This window comes from Ovis aries, chromosome 2 (genome assembly GCF_016772045.2).
Source record: "Ovis aries strain OAR_USU_Benz2616 breed Rambouillet chromosome 2, ARS-UI_Ramb_v3.0, whole genome shotgun sequence".
In the NCBI taxonomy this organism is placed as follows: Eukaryota; Metazoa; Chordata; class Mammalia; order Artiodactyla; family Bovidae; genus Ovis; species Ovis aries.
The window spans coordinates 218,013,147-218,029,641 of NC_056055.1; the positions used below are offsets into that span (position 1 = coordinate 218,013,147).

The following is a 16,495-nucleotide window of genomic DNA, read 5'->3' on the forward strand; positions in this document are numbered from 1 at the left end:
ACATTTTACGTCTCTAGATTCACAAAGTCCAGATTCAGATCCTGGCTCCATATTTCAGTGGTGTGGCCTTGAACAAGTTGATTCAAAACGAAATAATGGCATCCACCTCACAGCTATTGTGTAGAGGACAATGTATGTCAAGCAGCTAAACAGCGCTTGGCACAGTTTTCATTATTATCTTGGAGGGCAGGGTCAGTCAGTATGACTAGAATTATTTATACAAAACAAATAAGGTGCAATGATATTTCATTAACCATTATTAGGCCCCCTGGAATACAGAGTGTTATATGAAGTGTACAGCTAGGTTAATGAGAATGACCATAAGGACAATGATTTATTGACATTATTTTGTGGTTGTTTACTATTTAAAAAAATTTTTTTGGTGGTTTGGAATGTGGGGTGTTAGTTCCCCAACCAGGGATTAAACACACACACCCCTCCATTCAAAACACACTGGACCACCAGGGAAGTCCCTATTATTTCCTAGTTAAGCATAAAATATTTTCCAAAATTAAAGACAAGAGCAAAATTTTTGGAGGTCTGTAAATGTGTCAGTTCTGCTGTCTTCAAGCTTTTGAAGGCTTGTGTAAATGAAAGTGGATTGTGTTAGAATTAAATAGTGTTACTATTTCATTTTCTGACACTGCAAATAACTTTAAATTCAGGCCATGTTTCATCATTTGTCCTCCTGTATCTCTTCTGATTTTTTTTTCCACTTTGGGACAACACTGCAAATTTAGCCATAGCCCTATACTCATAGCCCTTCTCCCACCAGCTCCAGATTCAGTAAGGGAATGTAGGTGATACACACACTGTTTTGAAATTACTCCTCAATTTTCAGAGAATTCCAAGTCCAGACGTTCCTAGGTTTTTCACTCTATTGCTACTCAAGGAAAAACACAATGTTCAATTTTCCTTAATGCCTTGCTTGAGTTTCTAAATCATCCTCATGCAAAAATATCTAGGGTTCCTTATTCCTTAGTAGGTGGAATTTGTTTTTCTCTCAAAAAACGAAAATCCTCTATTTTATTAAAATTTGTGCCAATTTTATCCTGCATGAAAAAGAAAATAAGCAATAGATACACCCACCACCAGATTTCTACTTCTACCTTCTAAATTCACAGTTAGTTCATTTTAAATCCTATTGAACAAGGTAACAATGATATTGAGTAGTAGTCTGTATTCTTGTCTGGAGAATCCCGTGGACAGAGGAGCCTGGTGGGCTGCTGTCCATGAGGTCACACAGAGTCGGACACAACTGAAGCAACTTAGCATGCATGCATTGGAGAAGGAAATGCCAACCCAATCCAGTGTTCTTGCCTGGACAATCCCAGGGACAGAGAAGCCTGGTGGGCTGCCATCTATGGGGTTGCACAGAGTCAGACATGACTGAAGCGACTCAGCAGCAGTGGCAGCAGTCTGTATCGTTAAGTATATGAGCCCATAAACATATTTTGTTTAGCTGACACATGTTTAATGTGAGCTATCATTTAATAATCTGAACATTTTATATGTAAATTTAGGGCTTTCATTTCTCTTAAAAATCCAGAGTTCTGGCACTTCCAGATCCACAGTCTCAGCATGGCAAATAGCTATCTGGAGATCAGCAGCCGTTCCTCTTAAACACTGCGTGAATTTCCAGTGTTACTCAGTTCTGCACCCTAACGTGGTTTTCCTAGGTTCTTCCACAAAGGAAACATTAAGACAATTCCTACATTTTAAATACACATGTACTCTTTGATCCAGTAATTCTACACCTGAAAAAAACAACAAAAGATCATATAAGTATACATGGATACCCACTGAGGCATTGCTTCTGCTCCTAACAACAAAAAACCTGAATCAACCTGAATCAACCTAAATGACAGGGACTGTCTGAATAAACGATGGGAAATCAATGCAAGAGAACAGAGAGCCCCTCAAAACAATAAGGGAAATCTACACATGGTGAAATGGAAATATGTCCAAAATATATTATTAAATGGAAAAAAACAAAGTACAGGAGGATATGCAATATACGGTCCAATCTGTGTAGAGGATGATGCTGGGAAAGACTGAGGGTTAAGAGGGGAAGGGGGCAACAGAGGATGAGATGGTTGGATGGCATCACTGACTCAATGGAAGTGAGTTTGAGCAAGCTCTGGGAGATGGTAAAGGACAGGAAGCCTGGCGGGCTGCAGTTCAAAGGGTTGCAAAGAGTCAGACATGACTTAGCAACTGAACAACAATCCTTTTAATATGCATATCATACTTTTGGTAGAAAATAAACTTCTTTTAACCACGTGCATATATATTCTTGCCTGGAGAATTCCATGGACAGAGGAACCTTGCAGGCTACAGTACATGGGTCGCAAAGAGTTGAACACAAGAGAGCAACTAACACTTACACTTTATTTATATATTATGTATATATGTGTGTATGTATGTGTGTATGTGTGTATGTATGTATGTGTGTATGTATGTACATATGTGCAGATGCCGCTGCTGCTTAGTCACTTCAGTTGTGTCCAAATCCATGCGACCCTGTGGACTGCAGCCTTCCAGGCTCCTCTGTCCATGGGATTCTCTAGATGATAGTACTGGAGTGGGTTGCCATGCCGCCCTCCAGGGGATCTTCCCATTGCAGGCAGGTTCTTTACCACTGAGCCACCAGGGAAGCCCATATATCTTAAAACACCTACTTTATAAACACCTTTATATGTATGGGGCTTCCCTGGTGGCTCAGCTGGTAAAGAATCCATCTGCAATGCGGGAGACGTGCAATGCAGGAGACCTGGGTTCGATCCCTGGATTGGGAAGATCCCCTGGAGAAGGGAAAGGCTATCCCTTCCAGTATTTTGGCTTGGAGAATTCCATGGACTCTATAGTCCATGGGGTCACAAAGAGTCAGCCACAACTGAGAGACTTTCACTTTCTGTGTATATATGTATGTATAGACATAGATATAGTGTGTTAGTCACTTCAGTCATGTTTGACTCTTTGTAATCCCATGGGCTATAGCCTGCCAGGCTCCTCTATCCATGGAATTCTCCAGGCAAGAATACTGGAGTGTATAGCTATTCCCTTCTCCAGGGGATTTTCCTAACGAAGGGATTGAACCCATGTCTCCCGCACTCCTGGCAGACTCTTTACCAGCTGAGCCACCAGGGAATATATTTGTATATATATTTTACACCTAAAAAGAAGGAAGCACTATGAATAGACATTCCACACCATTTCATCATCATGATCACATCATCACATCTTCATGTTGTTGACCGATGGCCTGTCCTGGTTGCAGGGTGTCTTTCTCTAGAGTTAAACTTGACTTTACTTCTTAGGCAAGCCTTCTGGAAGGCCCTTCACACAGGCCCAAGCGCAACACAGAATGGCACAATGGCCTCTCTGGAAGCTGTGCTTATTCAGAGCGATTTGCAGCTCACACTGCCTCCTCCACGGATTCTTCAATAGCAAAGGTAAACAGGGCAGAGAAGCTGGAGCTCCTCTGAGAGAGCTGCCAGGCCCAGTGCAAACACCCTTCAAGCCCCTTTCCTAGTTGGCATGAGACCCTGTGGGGGGAGAGGGAGAAGAGTACTATATGTTTCATTTCCCTATTACAGTCACAGCTTTGAGCAGAGTGGGGAAAGAAAAGGGAAAAAAAAGAACTGGTTCCATTCTCACCAGCAGAAACCCTAAAATGGTCAGCCCTATACAGTAGGGTAAGGACTCTCTCTTCCCATTAAAGGAAAAACTAGGTCATGCATGCATTTCCGTCCATATGCTCGGGAGGGGCAGCCAGGACGGCTGTTCCTGGCCTAAGCAGCCTGTATGATGTCTTTCGAATGTTGCCAGTGGAGGAGGGGACTGCAGTGGGAGTAAGGGACGCCGGGGGTAGCAGGTGTGTGGCCACTAGTAGGATGCTGGTGGTGCTGCTTTAGTAGCTAAGACATGTCCGACTCTTTTGTGACCCCATGGTCTGTAGCCCGCCAGTTCCTCTGTCTATGGGATTTTCCAGGTGAAAATACCAGAGAGGGTTGCCATTTCCTTCCCCTAGTCTTTGGCTTAAGCCCTGTGACCAATATTTTGCAGAAGTGGTCCTCAGCAAGACCCCACAGCCAAGAAAGGATGCTCATCAAAGCCACCGGGGGACTCTTCAGCTACCCTTCCCTCAGGTCTTAAGAACTAGAGGCAATTGTGAGTCTTCACTTCTAAGTCTGCTCTATCCCCCTAAGGTGCCCCATGTCACACCAGAATAAAAGGGCTGGGACACGTGGCTCTTCTAAGCTATTGGGGCTTCCCTGGCAGTCCAGTGGTTACAACTCCTCACTTCCACTGCAGGGGGTGGGGGACTGATCTCTGGGCTGGGGAGCTGAGATCCTACAAGCCATGTGGCCAAAAAAAGAGGTTATCATATCCTGCTACAGCATGTTTTGGAGAAAAAAACAATTAATAATCAAAAATATAAAGAAACCTACATAAGAAACAGATCTCCCTTGCCATAACTGCCCCATACACACACACTCTGGTACTTTACTTCAAAGCAAGAGCCTAGCGTTTTAAATGTCCCTATTCTTCTTGATTACTATAATATACAAAGGAACACATAAAAGTCATATCTAATATAGGTATCTACTCAGAACTAACAGTTGAACACAGAGGTTAGAAAACTTAGGCTGTATTATATGGAAAAAGACACCTATAATATAACATTATACTGTATTGTTATAGTATATAATACTATTTTTGAAAAAAAAAGAGAAAATAAATATGATCCCTTTTGCTGTTTTCTCTTAATTTATGAAGTCATCTCCTTTTCAATAGTCTAATGTTCCTGTATCAATACCTTTGATTAAAAGTCCATTAAGAGTGATTTCAAGCCTTATCACACAAATCATCTCAAATACGCCAGATACACTATTTGATTAATAAGCACAATTCAAGAAGATAAAACAGAAAAAGAAAAAATTCAGGCTCCATTAATTCAAAACTGGGGATGATGCAAAGTACCCTCCAGCCTTCAGTCTGAATGTTGAACTGTGGCTTGCCAAACAACTGGAAAGATCAGACATGGACTGGTTAAGCTATTTAAGACCATAAAGTATCTTCATGATCTGAGCAGCACTGCCTTGCTCTTTCCATACAGTTGTAATTTATATCATTAGAGCAACAATTGGAGAAAGCAAGCATTAAGGAGAGTTAACAGGCAGGTTGATAAGAAGTCCAAGCCTAAGGCCCCTTTAAGGAAGAGGTAAACATTCTTTCTTTTTTACACTCTTTTGCCTTAGACAAGTAGGCCTCATAGGCAGCAGTATCTCTTGTTCAAGGACCTGCCTTTTTTTGAGCTTTGGATGTATGTTATGGGAGAAAATCTGGGTTAATCAGTCTTATCTGTGTATTAAGCAGGTATACGAGGACCAGCTATACTTCGTGACTAGATGCTGCTAAAAGGCCTGCCCTTCGTTTCACACATATGCTTCATTCTTTTCTCTGTTTCAAGCTGTTCTTCTCTGTCATTGCTCTCTTTTGCTGTGCATTACCATCTGCATACAGCAAGATCTCAAAAGCTGCTTACCTCTGAATCTTTGGCCTGCTGATTGCGAACGACGATCAGGTTGTACAGGATCCTGTCATCGTCTGCCTCTGTGTGGGACACGTCGTGAGGCATACTCCACAAATTCTTTTCATCATCCCTCGCCAGCGTGGCTCCAAACGAAGAATATGGGTTGCTACCACTATGGGATAAGAAAAGGGGGTATAAGGGCTTTGTACTACATATTACATGTAATACATACATCAGGCTTCCCTGGTGGCTCAGTGGTAAAGAATCCACCTGTCAATGCAGTTGGATTGACACGTTCAATCTCTGGTCCGGGAGGATACACATGTCACAAAGCAGCCAGGCCCAAGAGCCACAACTATGGGGCCTGTGCTCTGCAACAAGAGGAGCCACAGACCACAACCAGAGAGTAGCCCCTGACGCCTACAGCTAGAGCAAAGCTGTGCAGCAACACAGATCCAAAATACTTAACTAAACATATATATACACCACATGTAAGTAACATATAAATTAAAATATATTACATATTGCAGAATGTAATGACAGCTTACGGGGAACAGTGCCACTGGATTCGTGGTCTCCAAAGCAGAAGATTTAACTCTGGGACCAAAGACAGGTCTCAGTCACTCAGAGCTTGGTGTGCAGAATTTTATTTAAAGTGACAGGACAAAGAAAGCTTCTGACATAGACATCAGAAGTGGGTAGAAAGAGTACCCGCCTCACTAGTTTAGCGGGGCCTTATACACTTTTCTGCTAGCTGCTAAGAACAGAAAAAAAATACCTCAAGGCTGTGAGAATTTTGCCCAGACTGTTTCCCATAACATACATCCTAGGATGACATCAGCATGAGATTAGCCAGAAGAAACAGGTTAACTCAGAGCTCAAGGCTGTGAAAGTTTTTACCCAGATTTTCTCCCATAACATACATCCAAAGTTCAAAAAAAGGCAGGTCCTTGAACAAGAGATACTGCTGCCTATGAGGCCTACTTGTCTAAGGCAAAAGAGTGTGAAAAAGAAAGAATGTTCACCTCTTCCTTAAAGGGGCCTTAGGCTTGGACTTCTTATCAACCTGCCTGTTAACTCTCCTTAATGCTTAGCGCTCCTTGGAAGAAAAGCTATAACCAACCTAGAGGGCACACTAAAAAGCAGAGACACTACTTTGCCAGCAAAGGTCTGTCTAATCAATGCTATGTTTTTTCCAGTGGTCATGTATGGATGTGAGAGCTGGACCATAAAGAAAGCTGAGTGCCAAAGAATTGATGCTTTTAAACTGTGGTGTTGGAGAAGACTCTTAAGAGTTCCTTGGACTGCAAGATCAAACCAGTCAATCCTAAAGGAAATCAGTCCTGAATATTCATTGGAAGGACTGATGATGAAGCTCAAGCTCCAATACTTTGGCCACCTGATGTGGAGAACTGACTCATTGGAAAGGACCCTGATGCTGGGAAAAATTGAAGGCAGGAGGAGAAGGGGACAATAGAGGATGAGGTGGTTGGATGGCATCACCGACTCGATGGACATGAGTTTGAGCAAGCTCCGGGAGTTGGTAAGGGACAGGGAAGCCTGGTGTGCTGCAGTCCATGGGATGGCAAAGAGTCGGACACGACTGAGTGACTGAACTGAACTGAACTGAAGTTAACTCTCTCAGTAACATATAACAGTTGTGGTGGGAGGGTTCACCTGTTGTGGAGCACGGGCTCTAGAGCACAGTGGCGCTAGTGGTAAAGAACTCACCAGCCAGTGCAGGAGACTGAGAGATAGGGGTTTGATCCCTGGATCAGGAAGATCCCCTGGAGGAGGGCACGGCAACCCACTCCAGAATTCTCGCCTGGAAAATCCCATGGAGCCTGGTGGGCTGCAGGGTCGCAAAGAGTCAGACAGGACTAAAGCGACTTAGCATGCAGACACAACATATAAATATATATTCCAAGCAAACGAATCTGCACTGTTTTTAAAAATGAAGCATAACACAACAGAACAATTTAAAAATCACTTTTAAAACAACAGAGGACAGCTAAAATAGGATACCTGGCAGAGGTAATCTTACCATGTTAAACATGAAATTATCATGAATACCCTGACAGCTAAGACAAAAAAAAAAAAAGGAATTCCAATGAGGAATGTAATTCTCATGTGATTAAAAGAAGCAAACAATTAATATGAAGAGATGAAATTTTTACCAGTTCTGAATTCAAGGAAATAAGAGTGAATTCAAAGTACAATGGTATGCATTAATATTATCTATCAAATTTCTTACAATAAGAAAATTAAGTAATAAACATGCACCTCTGAATACTTTCAATAAGCAATACTGGATGCTGAGTAAGGATTTCAGGAGCCACATGCTGACACCTGGGTCATGACTTACCCTTTATGAGGCAGTATCTATGTTTACGAGGAGCTAAGTGGCAGAGTGTCATACCTAGGACATGCTTATACAAAGACCTGGCTAACTTCCGTGGGACTGGTCAGGTCGGGTCATGCTGGGGTCATCCCCTTCATCTGACGTTAATAATATGTACAAGCCCCTGACTCCACGTTACTCACAGGGCTTATAAAATTGTGAGCAACACAAACGTGGTCCCTATCCTTGGACCTTGGAGTCTAGGGAGGGACAGACAGTAATGAATGATCGCGTGACAATCTAATGAAAAGCAGTGTAAGCGCTACAAAGGGGGAGTTCACGGAGCTGTGAGAGGCAGTTAGAGTTAGTCAAGTCGCTCAGTCGTGTCCGAATCTTTGCGACCCCATGGACTGTAGCCCACCAGGCTCCTCCGTCCATGGGATTCTCCAGGCAAGAATACTGGAGTGGGCTGCCATTTCCTTCTCCAGGGGATCTTCCTGACCCAGGGACTGAACCCAGGTCTCCCGCATTGCAGGCAGACGCTTTAACCTCTGAGCCACCAGGGAAGCAGCTTCCCTGCTGCTGTGAGAGGCAGTAGGGGTAGGCATTAGGTAGGCGTTGTGGAAAAGGGATTTAAATGAGTTTTAAGCTGAAAGACAAGAAACAGAGTTCCAAAAAAGGAAATGGCATGTTCAAAGGCCCTGGGGTGGACTGAAGCAGGGTGAAGGTAGGAAAAGAAGGGGGATGTTGGCTCATGAGTGAAAGAGAAGCTGAGGAGACAGTTGGGGCCAGATACTCTTGGCTCTGTAGGCCGTATTTTCTAACATTCTTTAGAAATGTGGTCTTTATTCCTAGGAGCTAGGTAAGATGCAGGAGGGCTTTAAGCAGGACTGTAATGTGACATGAACAATATTACACCTTTAAAGATTTTTCTGGCTAACTTATACAAAGAACGTGGCATCTGATACCATCACTCCGTGGCAAATACAAGGGAGAAAGTGGAAACAGTGACAGATTTTCTTTTCTTGGGCTCCAAAATCACTGCAGATGGTAACTACAGCCATGAAATTAAAAGACATTTGCTCCTTGGAAGAAAAGCTATGACAAACCTAGACAATATATTAAAAAGCAGAGATATTACTTTGCCAACAAAGGTCAGTATAGTTAAAGCTATAGTCTTTCCAATAGTCACGTATGGATGTAAGAGTTGGACATAAAAAATGCTGAGCACTGAAGAATTGATGCTTTTGAACTGTGGTGTTGGAGAAGACTCTTGAGAGTCCCTTGGACTGCAAGGAGATCAAACCAGTCAATCCTAAAGGAAACCAATCCTGAACATTCACTGGAAGGACTGATGCTGAAGCTGAAGTTCCAGTACTTTGACCACCTTATGTGGAGAGCTGACTCATTGGAAGAGACCCGGATGCTGGGAAAGACTAAAGGCAAAAGGAAAAGGGGGTGGCAGAGGATGAGATGGTTAGACAGCATCACCAACTCAATGGACATGAATATGAGCAAACTCTGGGAGACAGTGGAGGTCAGAGAAGCCTAGCATGCTACAGTCAACAGGGTTGAAGAGAGTCGGACACAATTCAGCAACTGAACAGTGACAACAACAAAGAATACTCAAATTCACAGAGTCAGAAAGTACACTGGGGACTTTCCTGGTGGTTCACTGGCTAAGAATCCCAGCTCTCAATTCAGGGGATCCAGGTTCTATCCCTGGTCAGGGAACTAGATCTCAGATGCTGCAACTCAGACCCAGCCCAGCCAAATTATATATATATATATATATATATATATATATATATATATATATATATACACATACATATATATATATGTATATATATATATATTTTTTTTTTTTTTGTAGATGAGAAGGGCCAGGAGTGGGAGGAGGTGGGGAAGGGGAAGGGGGTCTTAGTGTTTAATAGGGACAGTGTTTCAGTTTAGGAAGGTGAAAAATCCGGGAGATGGATGATGGTCAGAGTTGTCCAACAATGTGAATGTACTTAGAGCCACTGAACTGTACAGTCAGATATAGTTAACATGAAAGTGAAAGGCGCTTGGTCGTGTCCAACTCATTGCAGCCCCATGGACTGTACAGCCCATGGAATTCTCCAGGCAAGAATACTGGAGTGGGTAGCCTGTCTCTTCTCCAGGGGATCTTTCCAACCCAGGAATCAAACCCAGGTCTCCCGCATTGCAGGCAGATTCTTTACCAGCTGAGCCAAGAGGGAAGCCCAAGAATACTGGACTGGGTAGCCTATCCCTTCTCCAGTGGATCTTCCTGACCCAGGAATCGAACCAGGGTCTCATGCATTGCAGGCGGATTCTTTAACTGAGCTATCAGGGAAGACCATGGTTAACACAGTATGCTTTATATTATGTGACTTTTACCACAATTAAAAGAAAAAATCTTCCTGGCTACAGTGTGGAGAATGCTTCAGAGGGGTGAAGAGTGGACCTCAGGGATTCACTAAGATGGAACTGAAGCAACTCAGGTGAGACAGGATAGGTATTACCCTGCATAATCCAGGAGCAGGAGAGGGTAGACGCTCTCTGGCTTTCCACCGGGACGGTGAGTGATGCCCTCGTCTGAGGCAGAGCTACAATGCCCCATAGCCACAGGGTGGCCAGCACGTCTGCAGGTGTGACAGAAGCGAATGGCAAAGGAGGACAGACAGTGGGCGCCTGATAAGCAGACAGCATCTGGGAAGGAAGGATAAGAGAAACGGACAACTGGGCTGAAGGTAATGTTAAGGCTTAAACCAACATGAAATATTCCAAAGTTGGCACTAAGGAGATGTTGCAACAGGAAGCAAAGTTTGGATCTCCAAACTGGTGTTCAGCACAGGAACCCTCCCAGCCAGGGATGGACTCCAGCACTCGAGTGATGAGGTCTGGGTCAGGCTTGGGAGAGCCAACCACGGCCCGCTCATGAAAACTGGGACACAGAGGGGAAGGGAGCTTGGAGCCAAGGTCTACAGGAGGCCAGCTACCTGAATGGATGCTGAAAAGTGCTCTTGAAGTCTCTCCAGTTCAGAAGTGCAGGGGTGAGACTGGATAGAGTGATCAGAACTATGGAGAAGGAGCAACTTTCAGGGAGTCGGACACAGCTCAGCCACAAGATTGTCAGAAACGCCCTGTTTTCCCTTTTGACACTGCAAAAGCTGAACAGAGAGACCCACCACTCGCTCCTTTTAAGAATGATGAGCCAACAAACAGGCAGGCAAACGATGCCTTGGTGCCCATACGAGCTTTACCAAGCACGTCCATCTCATTCATTCATCCACGCATTCACTTATGCAACTGTGTACTGCTACTGGGCTGGATGCTCTAGGAGCTCACAAATAAACAGGGCATTGCCCCTGTTGCTGGTGTGACTATCACACAAGGAGGCACGTGAATTTTCTTTTTAAGTGCAAACAGAAAGTTGTAGGAACAGAGAGAGAGACACACACATTATGTGTGATGAGAAGGAAGTTGAAGAAAGGTTACATGGAGTAAATACTAACCCAGACCTGAGGAGCACACAGCCTTTCTCCAGAGAAGAGAAACAAAGGGAATGGTGTTCCTGACAGAGGGGATACCACCTACAGCGTATGGAAACTGCAAGTGTCCGCAGGGTGGGGGAACTCCCAAGTGTTCACGCAGGGCTGACCACACAGGCTCCCAAGGAGGGAAATGGACAGACAGGAAGAAAAGGACATGGGGGGGTCCGCTGGAGTTCAACTTTGGTTCTGAGAACGGGGATAAGTTATCAAAGCGATTTTGAGCCTTGTCAGGTCTGAGTTTTACAGCAACAACTCTCGATAAAGAAGGAACAGGGCTTAGGAGGCTGTCACAATCAACGGTCACAAGAGGGTAGGTGTGGCTTTCCTGCCGCGGTCTTTGAGTTCCTAGTGTCAGGGGCCTCGGGGCCACTGTGGGGGAGCGGTGGGCCAGGAGATGGGCAGGGCTGCTCGGCAGAGAGAGGAAGATGCCACAAACCAACCGCAACCAGAACAGCTGGTTCAAACCTGTAATTCGTGAGAGCTCCAGAGAAGATTCCTTTGGGGCATAGGAAAGGTGGTATTCTATTGCTAAATAAGTCCACGTTTAATTCAAAACATTTTGAGATACTGGTTGGGGCACAAGTGAAGGAGGGCACGGGCTTGAGAAATAGAGGTGGGAACAGCAAGCGTGGGTTCCTGCAGCATCAGAGACTCAGCCACGGCTGCCCTATTGACCCCAGATGGGTGACACGGAGGTGGGAGGAGGGGAGTCAGTGCTGACCGCGTGAGGGTGACACCTTTACGGAGGATGGGAGGAGCCATGGCTGACCTGCACACCTGCAGGACACGCAGAGAGCACTCAGGATCTGGGCTTAGGACCAAGGACAGGGCAGGAGACCTACATGTGGGGGAAATGCTCATGGAGCTCCATCACCGCAGAAGCCAGGGGACCAGAGGAAGCATCTGGGAACAAGGAGGAAGGAAAGCGAGGGAATGAAGAAGGGCCTCAGAGGAATGGAAAAGGAGGCTACAGAGAGCAGGAAAGCCCAGGGAGCAAGAATGCTGGGCAAAGAGGAATTGTCCAGAGCAGGCGGCACCGGACAGCGTCAGAGCGTGAAGAGCATGAACTCCAACATCTTTATGCCTAAACGATTTTGCAGCCAGTAAAACCACACAGCACTTTACCCCAGGCCCTCCACACTCTATCCCTCCCTCTGTACAACCATCTGAGGTCTCAGGGGGGCAGGTGACAGTGACGCTACCCCACTGGGCAGATAGGGACGAGACTCCACAGTTGTCTGACTTCTCCCAGGACAGGATGGTCCCCACCCTCCAGCACAAGGTCCCTGATGGGGCATCTCTAAGCAGCCACAGTCATAGAGTTCATAGAGTACATCCAAGGGCTGTGATGGGATGGGTGCTCAAACATAGCGGCCCAGATACTGACTCCAGGTGTGAAGTGGTTCCCAACTTCCCTGGGAAGCAAATTCCCCTGGGACTTCTCCTCAAGGCATCCAAACCCCGGGGGCACAGTTTTCACCAGGACAGTACACATCCCTCTCAGATCCTGAAACCTGAGTTACGTTCCAGAAACTCAGTCTTTTATTTTTGCCCAAATCTGTTTCATTTGTTTGTCTCAAGTTGATAGATAGGTTCCACTGCTCTAAGGTAGGGATGAAAAGCGAAAGTGTTTGTTGCTGGGTCGTGTCCAACTCTTTGAGAACTATGGACTGTAGCCCGCCAGGCTCCTCTGTCCATGGGATTTCCCAGGCAAGAATACTGGAGCAGGTTGCCATTTCCTTCTCCAGGGGATCTTCCCGACCCAGAAACCAAACCTGGGTCTCCCTCATTGCAGGCAGATTCTTCACCATCTGAGTCACTGGGATGTACTCAGTATTTCTTCACAACCCACATCACCTGGTGGGGGCGGGCACAGAGAAGCTGCTTTACAAGTACTTTTAAAAGTTACAGAGCTATGACCCCAAAGTACTAAAGGAAATCCCAGACATAACTCATTACAAGTTCCCTAATGCAGGAGGTTTAGACATTAGCCAGTATCCACTTGAATGGGTGCGTGCTCAATCGCTCAGCTGTATCCGACTCTCTGTGACTCCATGGACTCTAGCCCACAGGGCTCCTCTGTCAAATGGAATTTTCCAGACAAGAATACTGGAGTGGGTTGCCATTTCCTTCTCCAGGGAATCTTCCTGATCCAGGGATCAAACTTGAGTCTCTCGTGTCTGCTCTGGCAAGCAGATTCTTTACCACTGTGCCACCTGGGAAGGTGATAAACAGCATCTGACCTTGAGTAATCTAGCCACTTTGGGCTTCATAAGCCACAATTTCTTGGCTTGTTTTGAGAAGATTATGACAGGTGCCTTCTTGGCCAGTCGCTCATTGTTGTTTAGTAGCTAAGTGATGTTCGTCTCTTTGCAACCCCATGGACTGTAGCCTGCCAGGCTTCTCTGTCCATGGGATTTCCCAGACAAGAATACTGGAGCAGGCTGCCACTTTACTCTCCAGGGAATCTTCCCAACTCAGGGATCAAATCCCCATCTCCTGTACTGGCAGGTGGATTCTTTACCACCAAGCTACCAGGGAAGCCCCCTGGCCAGTCAGTCCTACCCTCTCACAATCAGTTAATCAATATTTCTGTCTTCTCTCTCTTCTCCCCACCCTACAAGCACGCACACATACACACACACAGACACACACATATGACTCCAGCCAACATCTAAGAGTACGATCCATCCTTAACCTAAAGTTCTGAAGGTCAACACTGGCCTGTTAGGATGTCTCCAGACAGGCAGTGCCTCCCCAGCATCCCCTAATTAGGAGCAGTGCTCCCCTGACAACCCCTGAGTCTCAGACTCTGCCTGCCTAGTCACTGATCCTCTCCCCAGGGGACAATATAAAACAGGGGAGAGAACCAAGGGCTTCTGCCCCAGAGTGAGCAATGACTTTCATCCGAGTGACGCTCTCAAGCTCGGGATCTGGGTGGCTGTCCTCTGCAGAGCAGCCCCCTACTCCACTTGGCTGCCTCCCTCACCTGGACCTCACTCCCACCACCTTCTTCTTATCTATTTAAGTTACAAACCTGGTTTCTTTGAAGACCTAGAGAGGTGGGGCACACCACTAAATAAATCACTAAGTTAATAATTTCACCAAAACACGAATCAAAGTAAAAGTGAACGAGAGCTTGAACTCATTAGAGAAGGACCTGTCAGACCAGCCTGGTTCCCAAGATCCCTGCTCCCCATTCCTTTCATCCTGCTCCATCACCCAGGCAAGGCAGCATCTGCTTTGTTTTAAAACTTTGAACCCTTAGGGTGGAGAGTCCAGAGCGAAGAAAAACCTAAAGCAAACAACTAAAGCAGCAGCTTGGGAACTTCTGTGCACTCAAGCCTGTAAAGCACTGTGGGACCTTTGTGTAAAGAGAACTCCGTGCAAAGGCCCTGGGGTCTGGGACAGAGCCCAGGAGGACAGACGGCAGGGAGAAGAGGGCACTGAATCGGAGCTTCACTCTCCCTCCCTCCCTCCCTCCCTCCCTCCCCTGTGAAATGATCTCTAAAGGTTTGAGGAAAGTGAGAGGGGCCGTTTCGCCCCTGGCCGCCATCTGCTGATGATAAATATTTTATGAACTTCAGACATCTGAGAGGTGACTCTGAAGTTACACATGAAGCGAAGCAAAGGCTGCTCTTTTCTCCCAGAAGGTAAGATGAGCAAAGTTTCGGCTTCCATCCCCAACCGCACCTAGGGTGTGAGGCCAAACCTCTCGGGATTCTTTTCTTCCAATATCAATAGGGCTAGGGGAGACTCCAGGCTTAGAAACATCAATATTAATCCAATGTTTGAACATGACTGAACCCCGAGTCTAAACATCATCCCAAGGTTTCCAGCGCTTTTCTCAGTGTTTAAACACCTGGTCTCATGACATCCTTCAACAGCAGAGGCATCTACCATCTCAATACGTAAGAAGAAAACTGCGGGTGCCTTTCTGGGCCCCTCTTGCTCCCTGACATGCTCTCACCCTTCATGCCTTCCCATCCCAAGGCTGAAACAGTCCCACATCATCATGGGTTCCATTCACTGCTTTAAATGCTTTAAAGGCCTGAAGATGGTTCTGACAAGTCTGTGAAGGAGGCAAGGGAGGCATGATTTTTCTGTCTCCCAGATGAGGAAACGCTGGGGTGCGGGAAGATTAGACTCAGCCCTTGTTCTCTGCCTTGTTTACACTAACTCCTGGTCTCACGGCTTTAAATGCCATCTTCCTGAGGAAGATTCTCAAACCTGTAACTGAATCCCCAGCTCAGACACGCTCTCAAGTCCCAGACTCCTGCACGGCCTGCCTTCTTCCCTTCTCCATGAGGATGCCTGGTCCACAGCTCAAGTTCAACATGGTGCACCAAGCCCCTGACCTTCCGTCCAAAGCTCCCCACCCACAGTCTCCCCACCTAGAAGGTGGGAAACCTATCCTTCCTCAGGCCAAAACCCTTCAAGTCATCCTTGGTTCTCTCACCCCCAACATCTAATCCAACAGAAAATCCTATTGACCACACATTAAACAAATGCCCATCTCTACCAGTACCACTCCCCAGGTCAAAGAACCTCTGTCTTACAAAAGAATCCCTGCAATTTTTTTTCCACTGATCTACCTTTTTCCAGGTCTGGAAGATCCCATGGAGAAGGGAATGGCTAGCCACTCCAGTATTCTTGCCTGGGAAATCCCACGGACAAGACAAGTCTGGAGGGCTACAGTCCATGGGCTCGCAAAGAGTCGGTCGGACACGAGTTCTTTCACTTTCACCTTTTTCAACCACTACCTCTACCAATGTTCTTCTTAACACAATTAAAGTGATCTTTTCAATATGTCAATCAATTCCTGTCACCCCTCCCTCACAACCCTCCAGGGGCTACCATCTGACATAGAATATAAGCCCAGGTCACTCCGTGGTCCATAATCCCCACGTGACATGCCAGCCACTCTGGTCTCTTTGCTGTTCCCTGAACCCACTAGTCACGCGGCCATCTCCAGGCCCCTGCACCGGCTGATTCTCCTACCTATGATGGTGCTCCCTCCCCACCCCCACCCCTGTATCCACATGCCTCGCTCCC

General features: G+C 46.0%; 1 protein-coding gene across 1 annotated transcript in view; it reads right to left on the reverse strand.

Moving 5' to 3' along the window:
• The window catches only part of MREG (melanoregulin), a 69,974-nt gene that overhangs the window by 45,458 nt on the left and 8,021 nt on the right, over positions 1-16,495 (reverse strand). Inside the window, exon 2 of the mRNA XM_015093523.3 lies at positions 5,552-5,711. Coding sequence (XP_014949009.2) covers positions 5,552-5,711 — 160 coding nt within the window. The remainder of the gene's footprint in view (positions 1-5,551; positions 5,712-16,495) is intronic.